Genomic DNA, 21,078 nt, shown 5'->3' with positions numbered 1-21,078 from the left:
AAAAGGAACATACCCCAAAATAATAAAGGCCATATACGAAATACCCACAGTCAACATCATACAGAATGGGGAAAGGTTGAAAGCATTCTAAGAACTAGAACAAGACAAGAATGCCCATTTTCCCACTCATAGTCAACATAATGTTGGAAGTCCTAGTCAGAGTAATCAGTCACGAGAAGCAAATAAAAGGCATCCAAATTGGAAAAGAAGTCGTCAAATTATCCCTGTTCACGGATTATACAATCTTCCATCTAGAAAAAACTGAAGACTCCACCAAAAAGTGATTCAATTTGATAAACGAATTCAGTAAAGTTGCAGGATGCAAAATCAACATACAAAAAGTGTGTTTCTATATGCCAATAACAATCTACCTAAGAACTAAATCCTACTTACAACAAAAAAACAAAATACTTAAGAATATATTTAACCAAGGAGGTAAAATATTTCTACAAAAAAACTATAAAACAGTGATGAATGAAATTAAAGATGACACAAATGGAAAAATATCGCATACTCATAGATCAGAAGAATTAATATAGGTAAGATGACCCTATTGCCCAAAGCCATCTACAGATTCAAAGCAATCCTTATCCAAATATTGACATTTTCCACAGAATTAGAACAAACAATCCTAAAATTCATATGGAACGAAAGAAAGAGCCCAAATAGCCAAAGCAATCCAAATAAATAAAAAAAACAAAGCTGAAGCATCATATTACCCGGCTGCAAATTATATTACAAGTCTATAGTAACCAAAACAGCCTGGTGCTAGTATAAAAATAGACACATAGACCAATGAAACATAACAGAGAACTCAGAAATAAAGCCACACATTTACAACCAACTGATCTTCCACAAAATTCGCAAGAATATACACTAGGGAAAGGACATCCTTTTCAATAAATGGTGTCCTTTTTGGAAATAAATTTCAAAAAATTACATAGCCATATGCAGAAGACCAAAGCTGGACTCTTAAGTCTCATCATAAAATGTAAGACCTGTAACTACAAAAATACTAGAAGAAAACCTAGGGAAAATTCTCCTGGACACTGGTCTAGGCAAAGCATTTATGACAAAGACCTCAAAAGCACAGAAACAAAAATAGAAAAATGGGACTTAATGAAACTAAAAAGCTTTTGTACAGCAAAGGAAATAACAGAGTGAAAAGACAACCTGCAGAATGGAAGAAAATATTTGCAAACTATTCACCTGACAAGGAACAAAATCCAGAATTTACAAGGAAATCAAACAACTCAACAACAACAAAAAAACCCACAAATAATCCCATTAAAAAATGAGCAAAGGACAAGAGACATTTTTCAAAAGAAGACCATCACTAACCATGAGAGAAGTGCAAGTCAAAACCACAATGAGATATCATCTTATACCAGTCATAATTGCTATTATTAAAGACAAAAAATAACAGATGTTGATGAGGATGTGGAGAAAACAGAGCTCTTATACACAGTTGGTGGGAATATAAATTAGTATAACATCTTCGGAAAACAGTATGGAGATTTTTCAAATAACTAAAAACAGAACTACCATTCCATCCAGCAATCCCACTACTGGGTATCTACCCAGAGGAAAAGAAAACATTATATGAAAAACACCTGCACTCCTATGTTGTATCACAGCATTTTTCATGACAGCAAAGATATGGAATCAATCTAAGTGTCTCTCAATGAATGATGTGGTACAGATACACAATGAAATACTATTTGGCCATAAAAAAAAAAAAGAATGAAATCACATCCATGCAGCACCATAGATGAAACAGGATGTCATTATATTAAGTGAAACAAATCAGACACAGAAAGACAAATACTACATATTCTCACTGGTAAGTGGCAGCTTATGTACAGAAGGGCATGGAGTGTGTGGAATGATAGACAATGAAGACTTGGAAGAGTTGGGGGGTTGGTGACGAGAAATTACTTAATGGGTACAATGTACATTATTCAGGTGATGGATGCCCTAAAGCCCAGACGACATACCACCATGAAATCTATGCATGTAACAAAATTACTCTTGTACCTCAACATTTATACAAATAAAAATGATAATAAACAAAATACATATAAATAAATAATGAGGTTTACAAAAGAGCTTACATGTTAGTATCTCTTTATATATGCATAAAATATTTTGGAAGGACATTTTAAAGAGTATAGGTAACCTAGTTACATGGGAGAAGGAGACATCATTTAAAATTTTGGAACCATGTGAATATATTTATGTATCTAAAAAAATAACTTTATCTGAAATATGGAGGATGAATTGAGGGGCAAAAATACATACTGCTGTTCTGATGGTGTGCATACAGGATGATGATAGTTGCTTGAAAAACAGCAATGAGAGCAGAAATGGAGAGGCTGACAGGATTTCATAAACGCAACAAGAACTTGGTGAATAAGTGGATATGTGAAGTATGGGAGAGAGACATGAGTTTCTGGATTAAACAACCATACGGAATACTGGAAAACTCACTGACACACAGACCACCAGAGAAGGACAAGGTTTGGGAGTCAGGAGGAGCAGCGTTTAGGTCACGAGCTTAGTTTTAAATATGGTGAATCTGACACACCCTTGAGACAGTGGAGAAGAGGGAAGAGGATTTCAAGGAGGAAGCTGGATATACTATGGGAAGCAGGAAACTGTTTAAGAGCATCTAGGACCAAATCCTAAGGAAGGCCAACATTTAAAGGCTGCATAAGTAAATGAGCAAGGATGACAAAGGAAGTAAGTGGCCTCTTAGGAAGATTGGAGAGACCAACTCTTCCAGAAAGAGAAAGTCATTCCAAGTAGGGACTGGACAAGTATGTAGAAGTGAAGCTCCATGAGAACAAGAATTGTATCTACCCTGCTCACCATTGCTTCCCAACACCCAGCCACTATCAGGAGATCAAGTACTGGGAGGAAGGGGGAAAAGAGGGATGGAGAAAGGCACATATACATTTTCTCCCCTGGAAAAAGAATTCTTACTTAAAAGGTTAAAGCATCTTCATAAACATTATCTCATTTTCTCCTCACAATGTCCCCTGGAGGTGAGTATAGATCATGATCCCCATTCTAAAGGATAAATGGGTTCCAATTGGTTATGACTTGTACACAGCCACACTGCTAAATCCAGTCTCCAGGTTCTTTTTTCTGCCGATGAACATATTCTAGGATCCTAGAGCTAATGTTGAGTCCCGAGGTCATCAAGGCAGGGGCTGTCAACCCTAAAGCAAATAAATATTTAAGGAAGGGTACTGGTATGTTTGTAGGCATTTGTTAGCATGCCTCTCCTTTACAGAAAGCTTTAAGGACACACAATGATGTGAAGTTAACTACTAGGTCTGTAACTGTATCCCACAGAAATTCAGAGACCCTAATCCATCCCATCTTTTGATTCTACAGACACACACACACACACACACACACACACACACCCTTGCACAAAATACCTATAGATTCTTTACATAAATACCTCAAAAGAGATTTTCCAAACAACTATTGAATCTTGACTTTTATTTTTAAATTCTTCCCAACATCCTCCTTGGAAATCTGACACATCCCTCCTTATCCTCTTCATGGGGAAACTCTAATTAGCTACTGACCATCCATTTCCACTGGTCCTTCTGATAAACTGAGCTAAACAATACAATCTTCCATCTCGAAAAACATCTAGCCTCACAGTGGTTACTTCTCCCAATTTTTGTCATTTTTTAAGTTGTTCTCTATGTGCACCAAGGGCCAAAATCCACAAAGAGACCTGCCCCAGAACTACTTGGATGGGGGCTGAGTGCTGTGGCATAACTGAAGACATTTCAGCTGCTTGGGTCATACCCATGTCAGACTTGGGCGTTTGGTTTGCCACAGAAATAGTCAAATATTTTAAGTAGATCTGAATTTGGTCCAGTCTTCTGTGGCCTGCTTGAATTGGCAAAGGGGTCACCATTCAGATATCCCCCAAAAACTTCAGAATATACTCCACTTACTTTTTTTTTCATGCCAGTAGTGTCTTGCAGGAAGTCAGGGACCCCGAATGGAGGGACTGGCTGGGGCCATAGCAGAGGAACATAAATTGTGAAGATTTCATGGACATTTATCAGTTCCCAAATAATACTTTTATAATTTCTTATGCCTGGTCTTTACTTTAATCTCTTAATCCTGTTATCTTCGTAAGCTGAGGATATACATCATCTCAGGACCACAGTGATAATTGTGTTAACTGTACAAATTGATTGTAAAATGTGTGTTTGAACAATATGAAATCAGTGCACCTTGAAAAAGAACAGAATAACAGCAAATTTTAGAGAACAAGGGAAGACAATCATAAGGTCTGACTGCCTGCAGGGTCGGGCAAAAAGAGCCGTATTTTTTTTTTTCTTGCAGAGAGCCTATAAATGGACGTGCAAGTAGGAGAAATATCGCTAAATTCTTTTCTGAGCAAGGAATATTAATATTAATACCCTGGGAAAGGAATGCATTCCTGGGGGAAGGTCTATAAATGGCCGCCCAGATGTCTGGGAACGTCTGTCTTATGTGGTTGAGATAAGGTCTGAGATATGCCCTGGTCTCCTGCAGTGCCCTCACGTTTACTAGGGAGGGGAGAAACTCCACCACCCTAGTAAATTTGTGGTCAGAGCAGTTCTCTGCTCTCAAACCCTGTTTTCTGTTGTTTAAGATGTTTAAGACAACATGGGCACCGCTGAACATAGACCCTTATCAGTAGTTCTGCTTTTGCCCTTTACCTTGTGATCTTTGTTGGACCTTTACCAGTGGTTTTGCTTTTTCCCTTTGTCCTGTTCCCTCATAAGCATGTGATCTTTGTTAGATCCTTATTAGTAGTTGTGCTTTTTGCCTTTTAAAGCATGTGATCTTTGTACCTACTCCTTGTTTTACACCCCCTCCCCTTTTGAAACCCTTAATAAAAAACTTGCTGGTTTGAGGCTCAGGTGGGCATCACAGTTCTACCAATATGTGATGTCACCCCCGGCGGCCCACCTGTAAAACTCCTCTCTTTGTACTCTTTCTCTTTATTTCTCAGCCAGCCAACACTTATGGAAAATAGAAAGAAAATACGCTGAAATATTGGGGGCGGGTTCCCCCAGTAATAGTGAAAAGTGATAGAAGAATACAGAAATTACTCTTGACTTGAATTACACAATGTATATTTTTCCTTAAAATTGGATAGGTTTTAAAACACTATATATATAGTGTGTGTGTGTGTGTGTGTGTGTGTATATATATATATATATATATATTTTTTTTTTTTTTTTTTTTTTTTTTTTTTTGAGACAGAGTTTGCTCTGTGCCCAGGCTGGAGTGCAGTGGCGTGATCTCGGCTCACTGCAAGCTCCACCTCTTCGGGTTCACACACTCTTCTGCCTCAGCCTCCCTGAGTAGCTGGGACTACAGGCACCCACGCACCACCCAATAATTTTTTTTTTTTTTTTTTTTTTTTTGTATTTTTAGTGAAGACAGGTTTCCATCCTGTAGCCAGGATGGTCTCAATCTCCTGACCTTTGATTGCCCACCTCCGCCTCCCCAAAGTGGGCTGGATTGACAGGAGTGAGCCACCGTGCCCGGACACTATTAATATTTTTTACAAAATATGATGGATTTTAAAATTGCTTTAATGGACAATTTACATACATACATACATACACACAGATTTTGGTTCAAGTGAAGAAAAGTCTAATAGCAAATGTATAAATATATGAATGTTTTCTTAAGTTTTTAAGAAAATTTGAATACTTGTTCCCTCCAAAACTCGTGTTGAAATTTAAACTCCAATGTGGCAGTACTGAAAGGTGGGGCCTTTCAAGAGGTGAATGGATCATGAGGGCTCTGCCCTCATGAATGCATTAATCCATTCTTGGATTAGTGTATTAATGGCTTAATGGGTTATCATGGGAGGGAGCTGGTGTCTTTTATAAGAGAAAGAGATACCTAAGCTAGCATGTTAGCATGCTCAGCTCCCTTACCACGCAATGCCCTGTGCCCACAGAGTCCCCACCAGCAAGAAGGCTCCCACAAGATGCCGCCTCTCAACCCTGGACTTCTCAGTCTCAAGAACTATAAGAAATAAATTCCTTTTCTTTATAAATTACTCAATTTCTGGTATTCTGTTATAAGCAACAGAAAAATTAACTGATATATTAAGTTGGGGTTTTTATTTTTATTTTTTGGTAAGCTAGTATTAGAATTAACTTACTTCTTTACAGTACTGGGCAAGAGGGAAATGCACTGGGGGAAAAAAAATGGCCCAAAGTCTACACACTAGTTGAGAGGATGGATTAGAATTCAGAAGATTTCAGTTGTAGGCACTGTTTGGAAAAACTATGCATTTTCAAGCAAATAACTTAAGTTCTTCAGGCCTCCATTTCCTTAACTCTAAAATTCTATAATGTAAGGAAAAAAATTAACTGAGCAATAAAAATTAGAAATCTGCTCATGTGATATAGAAATCTTCCTAACTTACTCATAAGACTGCAAGCAAAGATAACTAGTAGATAAATAAAACATAAATGCACTCTACATTTTAGGAATAAGACATGTACCCTATACATTATAGACCAGGAAATTTAATGTCTACAACAATAATTTCCCCAAAAGTGCAAATTCATGTATTTAACACTAATGCTAAGTTTTAACTATTTTTATTATACTTTAAGTTCTGGGGTACAAGTGCAGAACATGCACATAGGCATACACATGCCATGGTGGTTTGCCACACCCATCAACCCGTCATCTACATTAGGTATTTCTCCTAATGCTATCCCTCCCCTAGCCCCCCACGCCCCACAAAAGGTCCCGGTGTGTGATGTTCCCCTCCCTGTGTCTGTGTCCATGTGTTCTCACTGTTCAACTCCCACTTATAAGTGAGAACATGTGGTATTTGGTTTTCTTGTACTATTTCAATCCTAACATGTCTTGATTACATGCATTACAATGTTGCCTAAGCCTTATATAAAATGTAAGATTTGCAAAATTTATGTCTACTTGTTAATGGCTGTCTATAATCAAAGACAAACCTCTCAGCATTTAGCTTTGAGAAGGGAATGCAAAAAGAAACATAACTCATGTATTTATATAGTTGCTATTAGATATTCCTCCCGTTGGGCAGGAACCAGAATCTGTATGTATGTAAATTAAATGGTCCATTAAAATGTTTTAAAGCTTATCATGTTTTTACTCTTATTTATATTTATAATAATAAATGCTATAATATTTACAACTGTATAATTAATCTTTGTGGGCATTTTATTACTGAAGCTTAATTCTTCAGGCCTTCGGGGAAAGTCAAATTATCTGTTGGAAAAAAAAAGTAGAACAATTTGGTCTCTCATTCCCAGAGATGGATGTGTGAGTTTGATTTACCCACCTACCTTGGTAATGTAATGTCACAGGCAGAAAGCAAAGGAGAATTCATGGACGTAAAGGACCACTATCTAAGTCTTTGGCATCCCCTATCTACTGCTTGATTTGGTTCTGATTTAGTTGTGATTTATCCCAACATCAAACTCGCTTGCCCCAGTAGTTCTCTAAAGTAACGGCATATCAAAATGCCAGAGGCATATTGTGAAAAATAGATGCTGAGATACCACTTCAGACTCACTGATTCAGAATCTTTGCTGGGGATAAAAATGGTGGGAGGGTAGAATTCTATCTGGAGAGAATGTTAAGCAGGGTGGCACATTCTAGATCTTAATAATTGAAAGTATTCATGATCCTGAGGCATCAGACAGACACCTCTCCAGTGTATCTAATAAAGCATATTTAAGCCATACGGAATGAGGTATCTGTCTCACGCCATGGATACAGTTACTTCTAGGTGTTAGATACCACCAAATCATTATGCAGATTTTAAACTGAGCTATGAAGACACGTTTATAACTGGCTTATGCTGTGTCTGGTGCATGGAGCTATTCACAGCTTTGACTTCCAGTTGAAGACTTAATGCTTTATTTTATCTTACTTTGCTGGAAAACAAATTCAAAACAAGAAAGAGCGAAGGTCTTTTGTTTACAAAGTTAACATCTTCATCTTAACTGTGACCCAACTGCCACAGTAACACCGGTTTCCAAATAATGCTTTTACATTTATATTTATGTAGCAGTGTCCCTTTTTGTTAAAATTAATTCGTCAAATTCAGCCTATCCAGGCAGAATTTAGGCAGCAGATGTCTACACTGCAGAGGTGATTAATTCAGCCTCTTTTGGGGACCTAGAGAAGAAGGCCATCTCCTACAGTTTTAGTGTTTGCTATTAAAGCTAGGAAACATTAAGTTGGTGGCTTACAAAGGTCTTGGTTGATCTGTCTTACAGGCAAAATCTGACATCAACCATTCGCACCAAGAGGGAAAAGGCAAGACAACAAGCTGTAGTGACTCAGACTCAAAAAAATTTCTTTCTTTACAGCAGAGAAGAGAGAACTAGAAGACCTCTGAAAGATGATAACACTCAATAAACACACTCTTTAGATCTTTAGAAAAGATTTAAGTTTTATCCTGAATTAAAGTCTCCTTTCAAAGGGGTAACTAATGCCTTTATTTCAATTTACAATTTTGTTGTAGTTGAAACAGCCAGATCTTTCGTCACCTTCCACCCTCTAGGGTCACTCCACGTAATTCTACTGCCGTAAAATAGTGTGGTGTCCTCTCCAGGAGTTGTCAGAGGACAAGCCATTTTCCTGATTGTGGAGGCTAACGACATAGGAAGGCCTGATGTGCACCAGGTTCTGCTCCCCCAACAAACCACCTTCCTTTCAGCTAAATGCCAAGGAATTATAAATAAGCAGCACCGCCATCAGCATATATCTCAGGAAACTCAAATAGACCTGTCAGGGTTTATGGCCCCTCCTCTATTATTTTCCTCTCTTCTGATTTTATTATTCATCTCTTATTATCATTTAATTTACTGCAGCAGTTCAATAGTATAGGTATGCATGTACAGAAATAATCATGTATTTTATATGGAAAAAAGCAATAAAGTATTTGTACATTCTCCAACGCTCATTAAAAACTGCAGAGTATAAACCCAGAGTGCTTTTCAGGTACGTTATTTTCCATTACTTATCTAATAGATGTATTAATGATTACTCAGTACACAAAAATATTTAAATGCAAAATTCTCAGGAAGTCTTATTTTTACATAATTCAACTCTTCCGATTTATTAAAAGAGATCTACTATGTTTTCAGGCTTTAAGAATAGTTGACTCCAATTATTTTTAAAAGACTTTAAAAAAAATGGTTCACAAATATTTTCCTTAAATATTTACCGCTGCCCTTGAGGACTCCTATCAACTGCCACATCACAATGATGATGGTAATAGCAGCTCACTTTTACTCTTTGACCATCCTGACCTTATGAAATGGGCACTCTTCATTGTCCACATTTGACAACCAAGAAAACCGAGGCCTGAAGAGATTCAGTTACTTGCCCTTGGTAACAAAGCTGGAAAGCAAAGGGCCAGTATTCTAACTTAGGTTGCCCAACTTCAAAGCTTGAACTCTTAAACACTCTGAATAGTTTTACAGTGGGAGGTATGAGAAGCACCACTGTGGGGGAGATGGGAATGATAAGCTCTTCTAGCCAAACTGGAGAGATCGGAGGCCAGCCCAATGAGAGCGGGATGGGCAAGGAAACTGATCACAGCTGGCAGCAATCTTTTTTAAATTATGAGGGTTGGGATGGTGTCAGAGATGACCAAAGAGTGTGAGGGAAGGCAAGATGTGGAGGCGAAGAGAGGATGAAGGGTATTGGGCTAAAAGTAACCTGGCTGTTTTTGCATTCCCCAACAAATTCCTCATGGGCTAGAGATTTATAATTCCTCCTAATTAAGAGACGTAAGTTCAAAGACGACTTCTCTGGCAATAAAGTGAAATGTAAAAACTTTTCATATTAAGAAAAAAAAAAGGGATCACCTGTACATGATCATAGATTCTATCCATTTTTTTTAAAACACTTTTTTTTTTTTTGAGACAGAGTCCCTCCCTGTCACCCAGGCTGAAGGGCAGTGGTGCGATCTTGGCTCACTGCAATCTCCGCCTCTCAAGTTCAAGTGGTTCTCCTGCCTCAGCCTCCCAAGTAGTTGGGATTACAGGTACACGCCACCATGCCCAGCTAATTTTTGTATTTTTACTAGAGACAGGGTTTCACCATGTTGGCCAGGATGGTCTTGAACTCCTGAGCTCAACTGATCCACTCACCTTAGCCTCCCAAAGACCCAGGATTACAGGCATAATAAGCCACCAAGCCCAGCCTAAAAACATTCTTATAGAAACATCAAGTTTTACTTACAACTTAAGGGTAAAACTGGTAATTTTTGAAGGGAAGTTCAGCAGTACTTACAAAATTCAAAATGCATATATCATTTATTCTGGCATTTCTATTACTAAGAATCTATTATATCTATACAAATTCATACATACACACACACATTCACACATAAAGATGGTCGCAGCAACAGTGTGTATACAGGGAAAAATGCAAACAACCTCTTCAAAGTCATTCAGTGAGTTAAAAGCTAAATATATCCATACTACAAAATACTGTACTACAATTAAAACAGAACTACATCATAAGACTACTAACATAAGATATTCCTGACATATTAAGAGAAAAAAACTGAAGACTATTTTCTGAATTATTTATTTTAAAACTTCATATATATGTGTGCACATGTCTGCACATGTGTGTTCATGAGGAAAAATGTCTCAGAATATGAACCATGCTCTCCACAGTGCCTGCCTTGTGAGAATAAGGGTGCTTTTGGAGACTAAGGGAGCTGTTGGGAATGGGAAAAAAATGAGGACTCGCCTTTTTAGATAGTTCAATACTACTACATGAATTCTTCTTTTACAAATTTTCTTTAAGTTTCACTGTACTGCACTTTAAAGATAGTATAGTGAAAGCAACTTGAACTATCTCCTACAGAATATATTTGCTAATTATATAGACCATCAGGAGACCATACCTTTGTTTTACCAACTGTCAACACCAGAATGTTCTATTGTACAACAGAAAGGGTATGATACTAACAATCAAATTACCTCCCTAGGATACCTGCAAAAACTGGTTGCTAAGGCAAGCCCAATTACGATAAACACAACCATCCACAGGGAAATAAAAGGAAGGAAAATGTGACATGAGGCCTCCATCAGATGACTCCAGCTGTCACTCACTGGTAGATTTGGAACATAAAAGTGTACATGTCCTTAAAGAATAAATACCCAACTTCCTACTAAGAACAAAATAGAATGAAAAATGACAGTCATACTTTTTGCTTAACATATATGAGTACTTATTACGTCTTAAGTATTGTGCTTAGAGAAGCTATCAGGATACACAGGCCACAGTTTCAGTCTGATAAAGCTCACAATCAAATGAAAATGAAGAGCTATGCAATGAAGATGGGACTGCTGAATAGATTTGCTTGTTTGTTTGCTAATACCTGGGATAGTCTGAATAGACTGATATACAATGGTGGCCAGGACACAAAGGCATTCAGAGGCAAGGTTAAGCAGGACAGGCAGACGTGAATGGAATTCTTGGTCTTGGTTGTGTAAGAACCATGCTCAAACAAATTGAAATGGAAGAACAACACATGAATGCACGCCTGGGTGAAGCTACAGAAGGTACGCCTTTGCAGTACGGAGCCTAGGTTCCTCCTATGCCTTTGTAGATAACCACCAGCAAAGACACAGAGCGGAAGAGATCTTAGATGTCATATGTCAACCCTCATCCGATATGTGAATAAATGCCTTCTACATTTGGCTAGCTGAGATGGCATCTCTGGGCACATGACAGGGAAGTGAGGGGTAAGTCTGGGCTACTTTCAGGATTAATCCAGGCCATGGGAATAAAAGGGCCACTGAAATGATCCTTTCCTCTTTTCCTCTATTCTCGGCTGGGGTCAAGGCCAGTTTCCCCTCAGACTGTCCTTCCTTGTGGTAGTCTGCCCAGTACAGGCTAGCCCATAGGAAGATTAGTGTAAGAAAATCTTACACTAGATTACAGAAGATTAGGAGAGAAAATAAAAGAAGAGGAAATGTGTGCCAGAAAGTCAGGGGAAAGCAATCTGACCTCCAATTACAGTGCTATCCATCCCTTTACCGGCTTCTCTCTTCTTAACTATGAGTACTTGTGGATACCCCAACGTGAAGTTAAGGTCAGTTATCTTTTTTGTAATTATCCATCATATGATTAAAATTATCCCAACACTGATAGAGATGATTATGAGCATTTTAAATATGAGAAAAAAAATGGGTCCCATCCAAGGTCACACAGGTAATATGTAGTGGAGACAATACTGGATTCTAGGCCTCTAGATTTCAAGTTTAGTATTCTGTCCCTACACCACAGTTTACCTATCTACAATACGTCTCCTTTAATAGGAAGCATAAAGGACAGAAAAGACCACGTTAATTAACTACAAGAGTGGGGTTAGCACTTGGAAATCTGTAAGTCTCTAGAAAAGTACCTAGCAAAGACACCAGCTTCTTTTTTAAAAATATGGACACTAGAACGTTTTATTAGATTATAAAACCAAGAGCAAACAATTTTGCTTTAAAAATACAGAACTACAACTGGCAATCTCCTTGGTGGGCCATTAACTATCTTACAGCCTCTTTTAGCATGTAGTGGTTAATTTTATAATCTAATTAAAATTATGTGGGAAATTTTATGAAAACATATTGAAATGCAAAATGGTCTATGACAAGGACTGAACTATTATGATGACAAACTATATTCCAACAACTTTCACTGAATCTGTGACCTTGGATAAGTCACTAAACTCATTCTCCTTGATTTCTTTATCTACAAACTACTGCAACTATAAATTGCAAGAATATTGCTCAAAAGGAAATTGTGAAGAACAATGTGTGTGACATAGGCTTGAAAAACTTTAAATCTCCAGGATAAACCTTTAAAAAATAAAATATTGTAAAATAACAAGAAAAACAACTACTAAGAACAACTACTAGGTTAAGTTCACAAGGAAAAGGGGAAAAACCTACTGTTATCAACATATTTTGTATTTACTCATAAATTATATATAATATGCCTTTCTTCCAAAAAAGATTTGGATAAGCTAAACCTTGTCTTTACGATGCCTACTAATCAAGTCTAAATCATATCTTAACCCTTTTGTTTATGTGAGGTAAAAGTGATGCTTTTCCTCAGAGAAAAATTAAATCCTCCCAATATTCATGTTCAAGACTTCTGTCTCAAAGAAAAAGTGTATCCACAAAACCATGCAAGAAAGTACTGCTTTAGAAACAGATTTCTTAAAAAAGAGGGCCTTACATACAGATCTTCACAGGCAGGTGGGATCATGTTGTCAAGTAACTGCAAAACATTTTAATCCCACCCCTATTAAGTCATTAACAATTAAAATAAGACCCTCCAGGGAGCAGATTTCCCATTTCATCACTTAAGGTCACCATGGCTTGCTTCCTACCTCTCTCCTTTTTTACCACTTGTCAAACTAGAATGGAAGGCAGGAAGGCAGCTCATGTAATTGGTCCATTTCCAGGCTGAGAGTAAATTTGATGATAAATTAAGTGAAGAGAAAGCTGGCGGGATAAATTGCTCAAATTTGCTGCTCTGGAGAAGCTGTTCCTATATACAAGTTACTAAGAAATCATATTGACTCTAAAGGTAACCTGCAATCTATCCTTGATAGGCTTTCCTATTTTAGAAACTATGAAAGAACTACGTCATGTGAACACATTATCTCATCCAACTTTAATTCACATTGTTTCATTAGTTCCATTATTTCAACACAGACTGAAAAATCTTTCCCATAAGAAACTTTAGGGGCTACTATCCTTCAAAACAAGCAAGAGAAATGCAGAACAAGCAACTCATTATTGATGGAGGCTTTTGGTTTTACTGAAGCTCAAGAGAAAAAAGTGATCCTAGCGGATTACATGACCTAAGGAAAAAAGGAGGGAAAGGAGACAATGCATAAAAGTTTGAAGAAACAGTATATTCTGTTCTCTGCTTCCAATGTACAATTTAGTAAGAAGCCACAAACAGAGAAATCTCTGGGATGACCGTTAGCTGGCCTGAATTTTCACAAGGCAGCAAGATTTGAGGCAGATGATATGACAGAGCAGAAGCCTATTTGAAAAAGTCCTTGAATACATGCGCTTTTGGAGGGCTGAAGGTACTCCTGTTATTTAACATTGGCAGACTCTACCAAGTCAAACGCTTTACACACCTTATGATGGCTACTTTAGTAAAGCTGAGCCTGATATGGGGAATACTAGAAGAAATACAACTATGTGGATTTCCTCTGACAGAGAAACCACGCTAGAAGTATCTCACAGCACCAGGAGACTTGTAAAAGAATGTTCACAGCAGCTCCTTTCAAAACTAGGCCTATCAAAAGTGAACACAGACAAATAAATAGCAGTATTCTCATACTCAGAAGACTCTAGAGCTGTGCTGTCCAACATGGCAGCCACTAGCCACATGTAGCTACTGAGCACTTGCAGTGTAGTTACCAGTATTTTGAGCTATGTTGTGAGGTGTGTAACAGAAACCAGATTTCACAGACTTAACATGAAGAAAAGTAAAATAACAACATTTTTCTTGAATATTTATGAATATTATGATATGCGTTGGATCAATATTTTAGATATACTGAGCGAAAGAAAACATACTACCAAAATTAATTTTACTTGTTTCTTTTTACTTCTTAAAATGTGGCTATTAAAATATTTAAAACTATGCATGTGGTTAATATTCTATTTCTATGGGAAGGTTCATGTTATATTTCTACTAGACAGTGCTTCACCAGATGAATAAATTACAGGTATGTGAAAAAATATGGGTAAATCTTAACATGATTCTGAGTGAAAGAAGTCAGGTAATACAAGAATCATACTGTATTATTCCATTTATACAAAGTTTAAAAACAGATAAAACTAAATCAATGTTTAATGATGTCAAAAACAACAAAACACAAACTGCAAAGGAAGTGATTACTATAAAACTAGGCAGTGGTTACCAAGGGGAAGAGAAAGGAGCTTGTGACTGAAAGGGGGTACTTGGAGCCCTCTCAAGTGCTAAGAGCCATCTATTTTTTGGCCTGGGTGATAGTTCACTTTGTTAATCTGTACGTTCATATTATATGTACTTTTCTACATTTTATATCTCGTAATTTTAAAGTTTACAAAAAAGGACCTCAAACTGCTTTTTTGAAACATTTTTATTTGCTGTATCAACTAACCCACTAAAGAAAACCTAAAAGAATAGGGTTGAGAGACTAGTCCTAGATTTCAAATCAATATAAATAAAGAAATGTAACAACATTAGGTCCCAGTAAAGAAATGTAACAACGTTAGGTCCCAGAGCTGTTTAGTCAAAACTGCATTACTTTTTTCAACATTTTTAAATATTTTTAAAATTATGTCCAAATGTTTTAAAAATACAAGCAACCTACGTTTTGACAACATTATTTATCCTATATTAATGTACTGTATGAAATAAGTGGTAGGTATATTTCTGAAAAGTTGCACATATATATTCTGGTAAGTTGACATATTTGCACTGCATAAACACTCGATAAATGTGTTTACAAATAAATGAGAAAACATGTTCAATGTATAAAAGATTTAAAAGAAACCTTTTTGTATTTTCTTATACAAAATATTCACATTCCAAATTCTCTCTAAACAAGCTCTAATGTTTTTCTAAAAACAATTTATTTTCCTAATATGAGGCAACTGATCAGAAACTTTCCTGCACTGGAAAATAAATTTCAAAAGAAAATGAAAAAATTCACAATAGGCACAAGTCAGTGTATTGACAAGGGTGAATTAAATAAGTGCTTTGCATAACTAATATCTAGTACTTGATGAAATGTAACTAAACATAAAGGAAGTATAAGAACCAAGCTTTAACATGCATGATTTTTCTGAGCACAAAAGGCTTGGCACCTAACACAAAACACTTCAAAAGAAATGTTTTAGAATACAAATGTAAAAATCTCTTTTGACCAACTAAGAGCAATGCTGATGACCTATTTCACATTTAATTCATTTTTATACAGAATAATTGAATTTATAAGTGAAAAAGGATCCAGAGAGGACATTTAAAGAGTCAATGTCTATACTCACCATGAACTTGGTTGATTTCTGAATTTTGGGAAAGAATTTCATCTGCTAATTTTTGAGCAGTTGGCAAAACTTCTGTGTGGTGCACTGTGATCAAATACTGTACAAACTTTTGCAGTTGGTCTCTATTCATTTGAAAGAGAGTCTCTGAAATGGGAAGATGCAGTTTGACCTGATCTGGCTTGCGGATGCGGTATAAAGACAGTGCCACAACATGGGCACAATAAAATATGTCCTTGTTTCCACAGCTGCAGGTCACTGAGGTAATCTTGCAACGATCAAAGCTGATGGCCACGTTGCAAACAGTTTCTGGCTCCGATTGTATTGCAGGTTCTGTCACTGTGCCGCTCAAGTGGAAACCTTGAGGGTGAAAGAAAGAAAGGGAGGGTTTAGCTTCTGCATTCAGATGCCGTGAAATGCTCTAATTCTTTGAAATGTGTGGGACTTGACAGCAGCAAGAAAAAAATATGACAGCCTTTATATTCAAGTAAAAACATTCAGGCCACTAACCACTACCGCCAGCACCTTACAGGTTAAAAAAAAAAAAAATGGTACTCAACAGATATGCTAAAGTATTTTACACAGCCATATGAAAACATATATTGCCGTACATTACCATCATACCTATAGGAAGTGGTTAGATTACAGCACTCAGAGGCCATCATTACTCTACTCTGAATCGGGGTATACAAGACAATAATCCCCTAGATCAGTGGGATCAGTGGTTTTCTTCTTTTTTCTACTCCTTTTTTAAAGTAGAGTCAGTCAGCTCAGCTTTCTTCTCAAAAACAAACTCTCCCCACCTTTATTCTAGGCAGCCAATAGCTGGCTCCAACCAACCAATACTGCAACTCTAAGGGGGTCCCTTTCACAAACTTTGACCAGAGAAATTTTTAAATTAATAATCCTTTCTGTAACATGCATAATGTATATCCCAATACAGCAATGTCTATGAGCAGCAACTGCTTATAGAATTGCAGGGCCCACCAAATCTCATATAAACTACCACCTAAGTAACTCATAATGATGATTCTCTTCCATGTCACATACAGAGGAAAGCTATACAGATGTATGGTTATTAAACACACACACACACACACACACACACACACACACACACACACACGGTACAAAATTACCAAGGTGGAAAAAGCCTTAAGAGGCCTTATACCTTAAACTTAAACCCACACAGAAATCCTCTATGACAGCGGTCCCCAACCTTTTTCGCACCAGGGACCAGTTTTGTGGAAGACAATTAGATAATTTTCCATGGATCCCCATCCATGGAAGGGGATGGTTTCAGGATGAAACTTCTACTGTTCCACCTCAGATCATCAGGCATTAGATTCTAATAAAGAGCATGCAACCTAGATCCCTCGCATGTCCAATTCCCAATAGGGTTTGCGCTCCTATGAGAATCTAAGTCCACTGGTACTGGTCCACGACCCAGGGTTGGGGGACCCCTGCTCTATGAGCTCCATGACCAATGGCCGTTTCGCTGCCTATAATGGTCCACACATGAGGCATTCACCCGGCCCCGGTGGCCATTTCCCCTTGGACAGCACTAGCTACAGCTTACTGCCTTCCACCACCACCGCCCACCAGGCAGTCCTGACCGGCTTGGCCAGAGGACAACTCCTCCATGCTCTCTTTCCCTACATTGCATAGGAAGGCTGTCCTAAATTGGGGTGGGTGGTAAGGGGGAGCATCCATTCAATCCCAACCTCTCTCTCTCTCAAAGCCATATTCAGTGGCCAAGGATAAGCCTGAAGGGAGTAAGAAGAATATAGTTTTGGGAACCTCCACGACTCAGACTGACCTCAGGATTTCAGGTGCCTGAAACTTGACTGCTACACAGTGAAGCCCTGGGCTCTTTCCCAGCCTTCCTCTATTGATGCTACTTTAATAAAATTCATCTAGCTGGCCACTGTTTCTTCCAGTTCCCCTTCATTCACAAAGAAAAGGATTGCTACCATGTGGGGACTCTGGAAGGGGTGGTGCACATGGAGCTGCAGAGGTAAAACTCAAGAATGACGGCCAGACAATGGTAAGGGTTTACACACAGGACATCTGAACCCCGCTTACTGTCTTCCCCTGCAGAGTCCACCCAGGTCAGACAGTTGAAAGAAATGCTACTCCTAAGAAATCTTTCAGAGGTAATATAATTTCACCTTGATCATTCTCAGCAACATTTAGTAAAATGAGAAAGGTGTTGCAATAATCTTTATCAAATGCATCAATGAAAAAAGAGCATTCCCTAAAAACAAGTCACTATTACTGCCTCACAATAAGAAATTTTGAGAACTGTCATATAATAATCTTTGGTTTTCTTCCACAAATATTTTGTTTTAGAATGGATATTCCAGTCTCCTTTATGTCTTTTAATCAACAACTTTTCTGAAAACCACAATTAAAGAAAGGGTACATAGTAAATATTCTAAAATTTTAAATATCTATGTTCCCATGAAGAAAAGTCACATGAAAAGTAAACACTCCAGCAAATCTCAAAATGAATAATGAGGGCGGTCTTGCTGTAATATATGCAGATGTAATATAAACCCATAATAATTAAAAATTCTTGGGACAGGCACAGATCAAGACAAGAAAATTACCAAAGGATCATAAGAGAGAGTCCGGAAAGTTCCCAAGCACATTCTGTGCATTTAGTTCAAGGCAAACTCTGTTTTCCACCTGTCATATATGTACTTGCACAGGAAAACCAGTTAATAGGAAAACTGACCATTTATAAAATCAGTCTCTTCCCACTTAACACTGTCACAACATCTCTCTTCACCAACCAACTTAGTGTCTTTGTCTCTCTGCAAAAGTGATATTGGAGATAACTTTTTCCCCATCCCCACACCTTGAAGATGGAGAGCGATTCTAATCACAGGCAAAGCCAAGACAATTAAGGATCCAAGAGTTAAACCAGTTAGTACTTAAAGAGTCTACCCGGAGATAACATAACAGATGCTTCAAAAAAGACTGATTTAACTATCAAGGAAAAGGCCTTGGCCAGGCATGGTGGCTCATGCCTGCAATCCTAGCACTTTGGGAGGCCAAGGCGGGCAGATCACGAGGTCAGGAGATCGAGACCATCCTGGCTAACACGCTGAAAACTCCGTTTCTACTAAAAATACAAAAAATTAGCCAAGGCCGGGCGCGGTGGCTCAAGCCTGTAATCCCAGCACTTTGGGAGGCCGAGACGGCGGATCACGAGGCAGGAGATCGAGACATCCTGGGCTAACACGGTGGAAACCCCGTCTCTACTAAAAATAATACAAAAAATTAGCCGGGCGAGGTGTTTGTTGTTTGTTTGTTGTTTAATTTTTGTGGGGCTCTGAAGGCAGGAGAATGGCTGTGAACTCGGGACGGAGCTTGCAGTGAGCTGAGATCTGGCCACAGCACTCCAGCCTGGGCAGGCAGAGCGAGCTCCGTCTCAAAAAAAAAAAAAACAAAAAACAAACAAACAACAAAAAAATTAGGCCAGTGTGGTGGCAGGCGCCTGTAGTCCCAGCTACTGGGGAGTGGTGGTGGGTGGCGGTGGGGTGGCGGGGCTGGTCAGGAGGAATGGCGTGGAACCCGGGAGGCGGAGCTTGCAGTGAGCCAGATCGTGCCACTGCACTCCAGCCTGGGTGACAGAGGGAGACTCTGCTCTGCCTGAAAAAAAAAAAAAAAAAAGGCCTTGTAAAAACTGGTGAAGCGCTGAAATAGTTTCTACAAAAATGACCTGCTTTATTCACATGAGTTATACAGTACAAGTCAGAAAAGAAGTATATTGAATCTTGACATCACACAATTATACAGAAGGGAATCCCACATATTATACAGTTTTGTTACTTAAAATTTACTATTCTTGTAAAGTTTTTTAAAAAGCAAACTACAAAATATTGTGACCTCCAAAACAATTTAAATCCAAGAGAAATGTGAAAGCACAAATAAACATATACATGTCTTATAGCATAACACTCAATATTCTGAGATCATCAAAGATTAAGGTGTTTTATGAATGTTCATTTTCCAAGTAATTCTAAATTATCTTTCAAATGCCCAAAAAGTCCAACCATTTTTGGCACAAGTATTTCTAAATGTCATAAATTCTACTCTGCCCCCCTAATCAGGTGACCATTTAGGGTGTTACTGAATGGGGAGGAACTCCAACAGACAACTGCAGATGCCAGTACTTTTAAAGTAAGCTCTTTTATCATCTTTTCCACCATCAGCTACCAGGATGACTCCTCTCCTACACTGCTAACTTTCTTTATAGAAACTTCTTTGTCCTCAGGTAATGGCATCTTTAATTTGACTAGCTTTGTGGCAGCTATTTAATGCTCTGAGGCCTATTTGTTTTGTTTTGTTTGGCAGGGCTAGGGGTGGCTCCCCTTACCTTTAGGTGAGCATGTTAAAGGAGAGAGGTTTTACCTTAAATACAGGAAAATTATACACATACACATAAAGGGCAGCTGGTATATTACTTTGTAAGACTACGCAATACATTGACTCAGTCAATATGCAGGAATTCGACAAAGACTACTTCAGGATTGTATAGTGGTGTATTTTAGCCTCTCCAATTTGAGAAACCTTCTTTGAAATTCTACCAACTCATTCTCTGTGGATCCTAAATCATACCAGAGAACCTACAGGACAAACAAGGACACTGTTCCTCCCTCAGTAAGGACACTGTTCCTCCCTTGCCAATAAGGCAAGACACCCCCCAGCTGGTCTTACCTCTTAGGTTTTGTTTCAAGACAAAACAATGTTCCTGAGAACTGATTTTGCCTTTCTGGAGTTTTGACAAACTATGATGACCAGCTGTTTTAGGGCTGCAAATGCAGAATCTTCCTCTGGGATAGTTAGCTGTTCTATATAACAGAATTGAGCATACAAAAGGGACAATCCTGCCTCTATGGAAAACACGGATAATTAACTGTAGAACTAAAACAAAAATTATGCAAAC

General features: G+C 38.1%; 1 protein-coding gene across 1 annotated transcript in view; it reads right to left on the bottom strand.

The window, feature by feature from the left end:
- The window catches only part of ZSWIM6 (zinc finger SWIM-type containing 6), a 79,131-nt gene extending 60,155 nt beyond the window's left edge, over positions 1 to 18,976 (bottom strand). The window contains exons 1-2 of the mRNA XM_017852392.1: positions 18,862 to 18,976; positions 16,125 to 16,481 (exon numbers count right to left, since the gene is read on the bottom strand). Of these exons, the coding sequence (XP_017707881.1) occupies positions 16,125 to 16,481; positions 18,862 to 18,976 (472 nt within the window). The remainder of the gene's footprint in view (positions 1 to 16,124; positions 16,482 to 18,861) is intronic.
- Positions 18,977 to 21,078: the final 2,102 nt, after the last annotated feature.

The sequence above is a fragment of the Rhinopithecus bieti genome, unplaced genomic scaffold (assembly GCF_001698545.2).
Source record: "Rhinopithecus bieti isolate Rb0 unplaced genomic scaffold, ASM169854v2 scaffold_33650, whole genome shotgun sequence".
Lineage (NCBI taxonomy): Eukaryota > Metazoa > Chordata > Mammalia > Primates > Cercopithecidae > Rhinopithecus > Rhinopithecus bieti.
The sequence above is the reverse complement of the archived record's forward strand: the minus strand, read 5'-3'. Positions and strand labels throughout refer to the sequence as shown.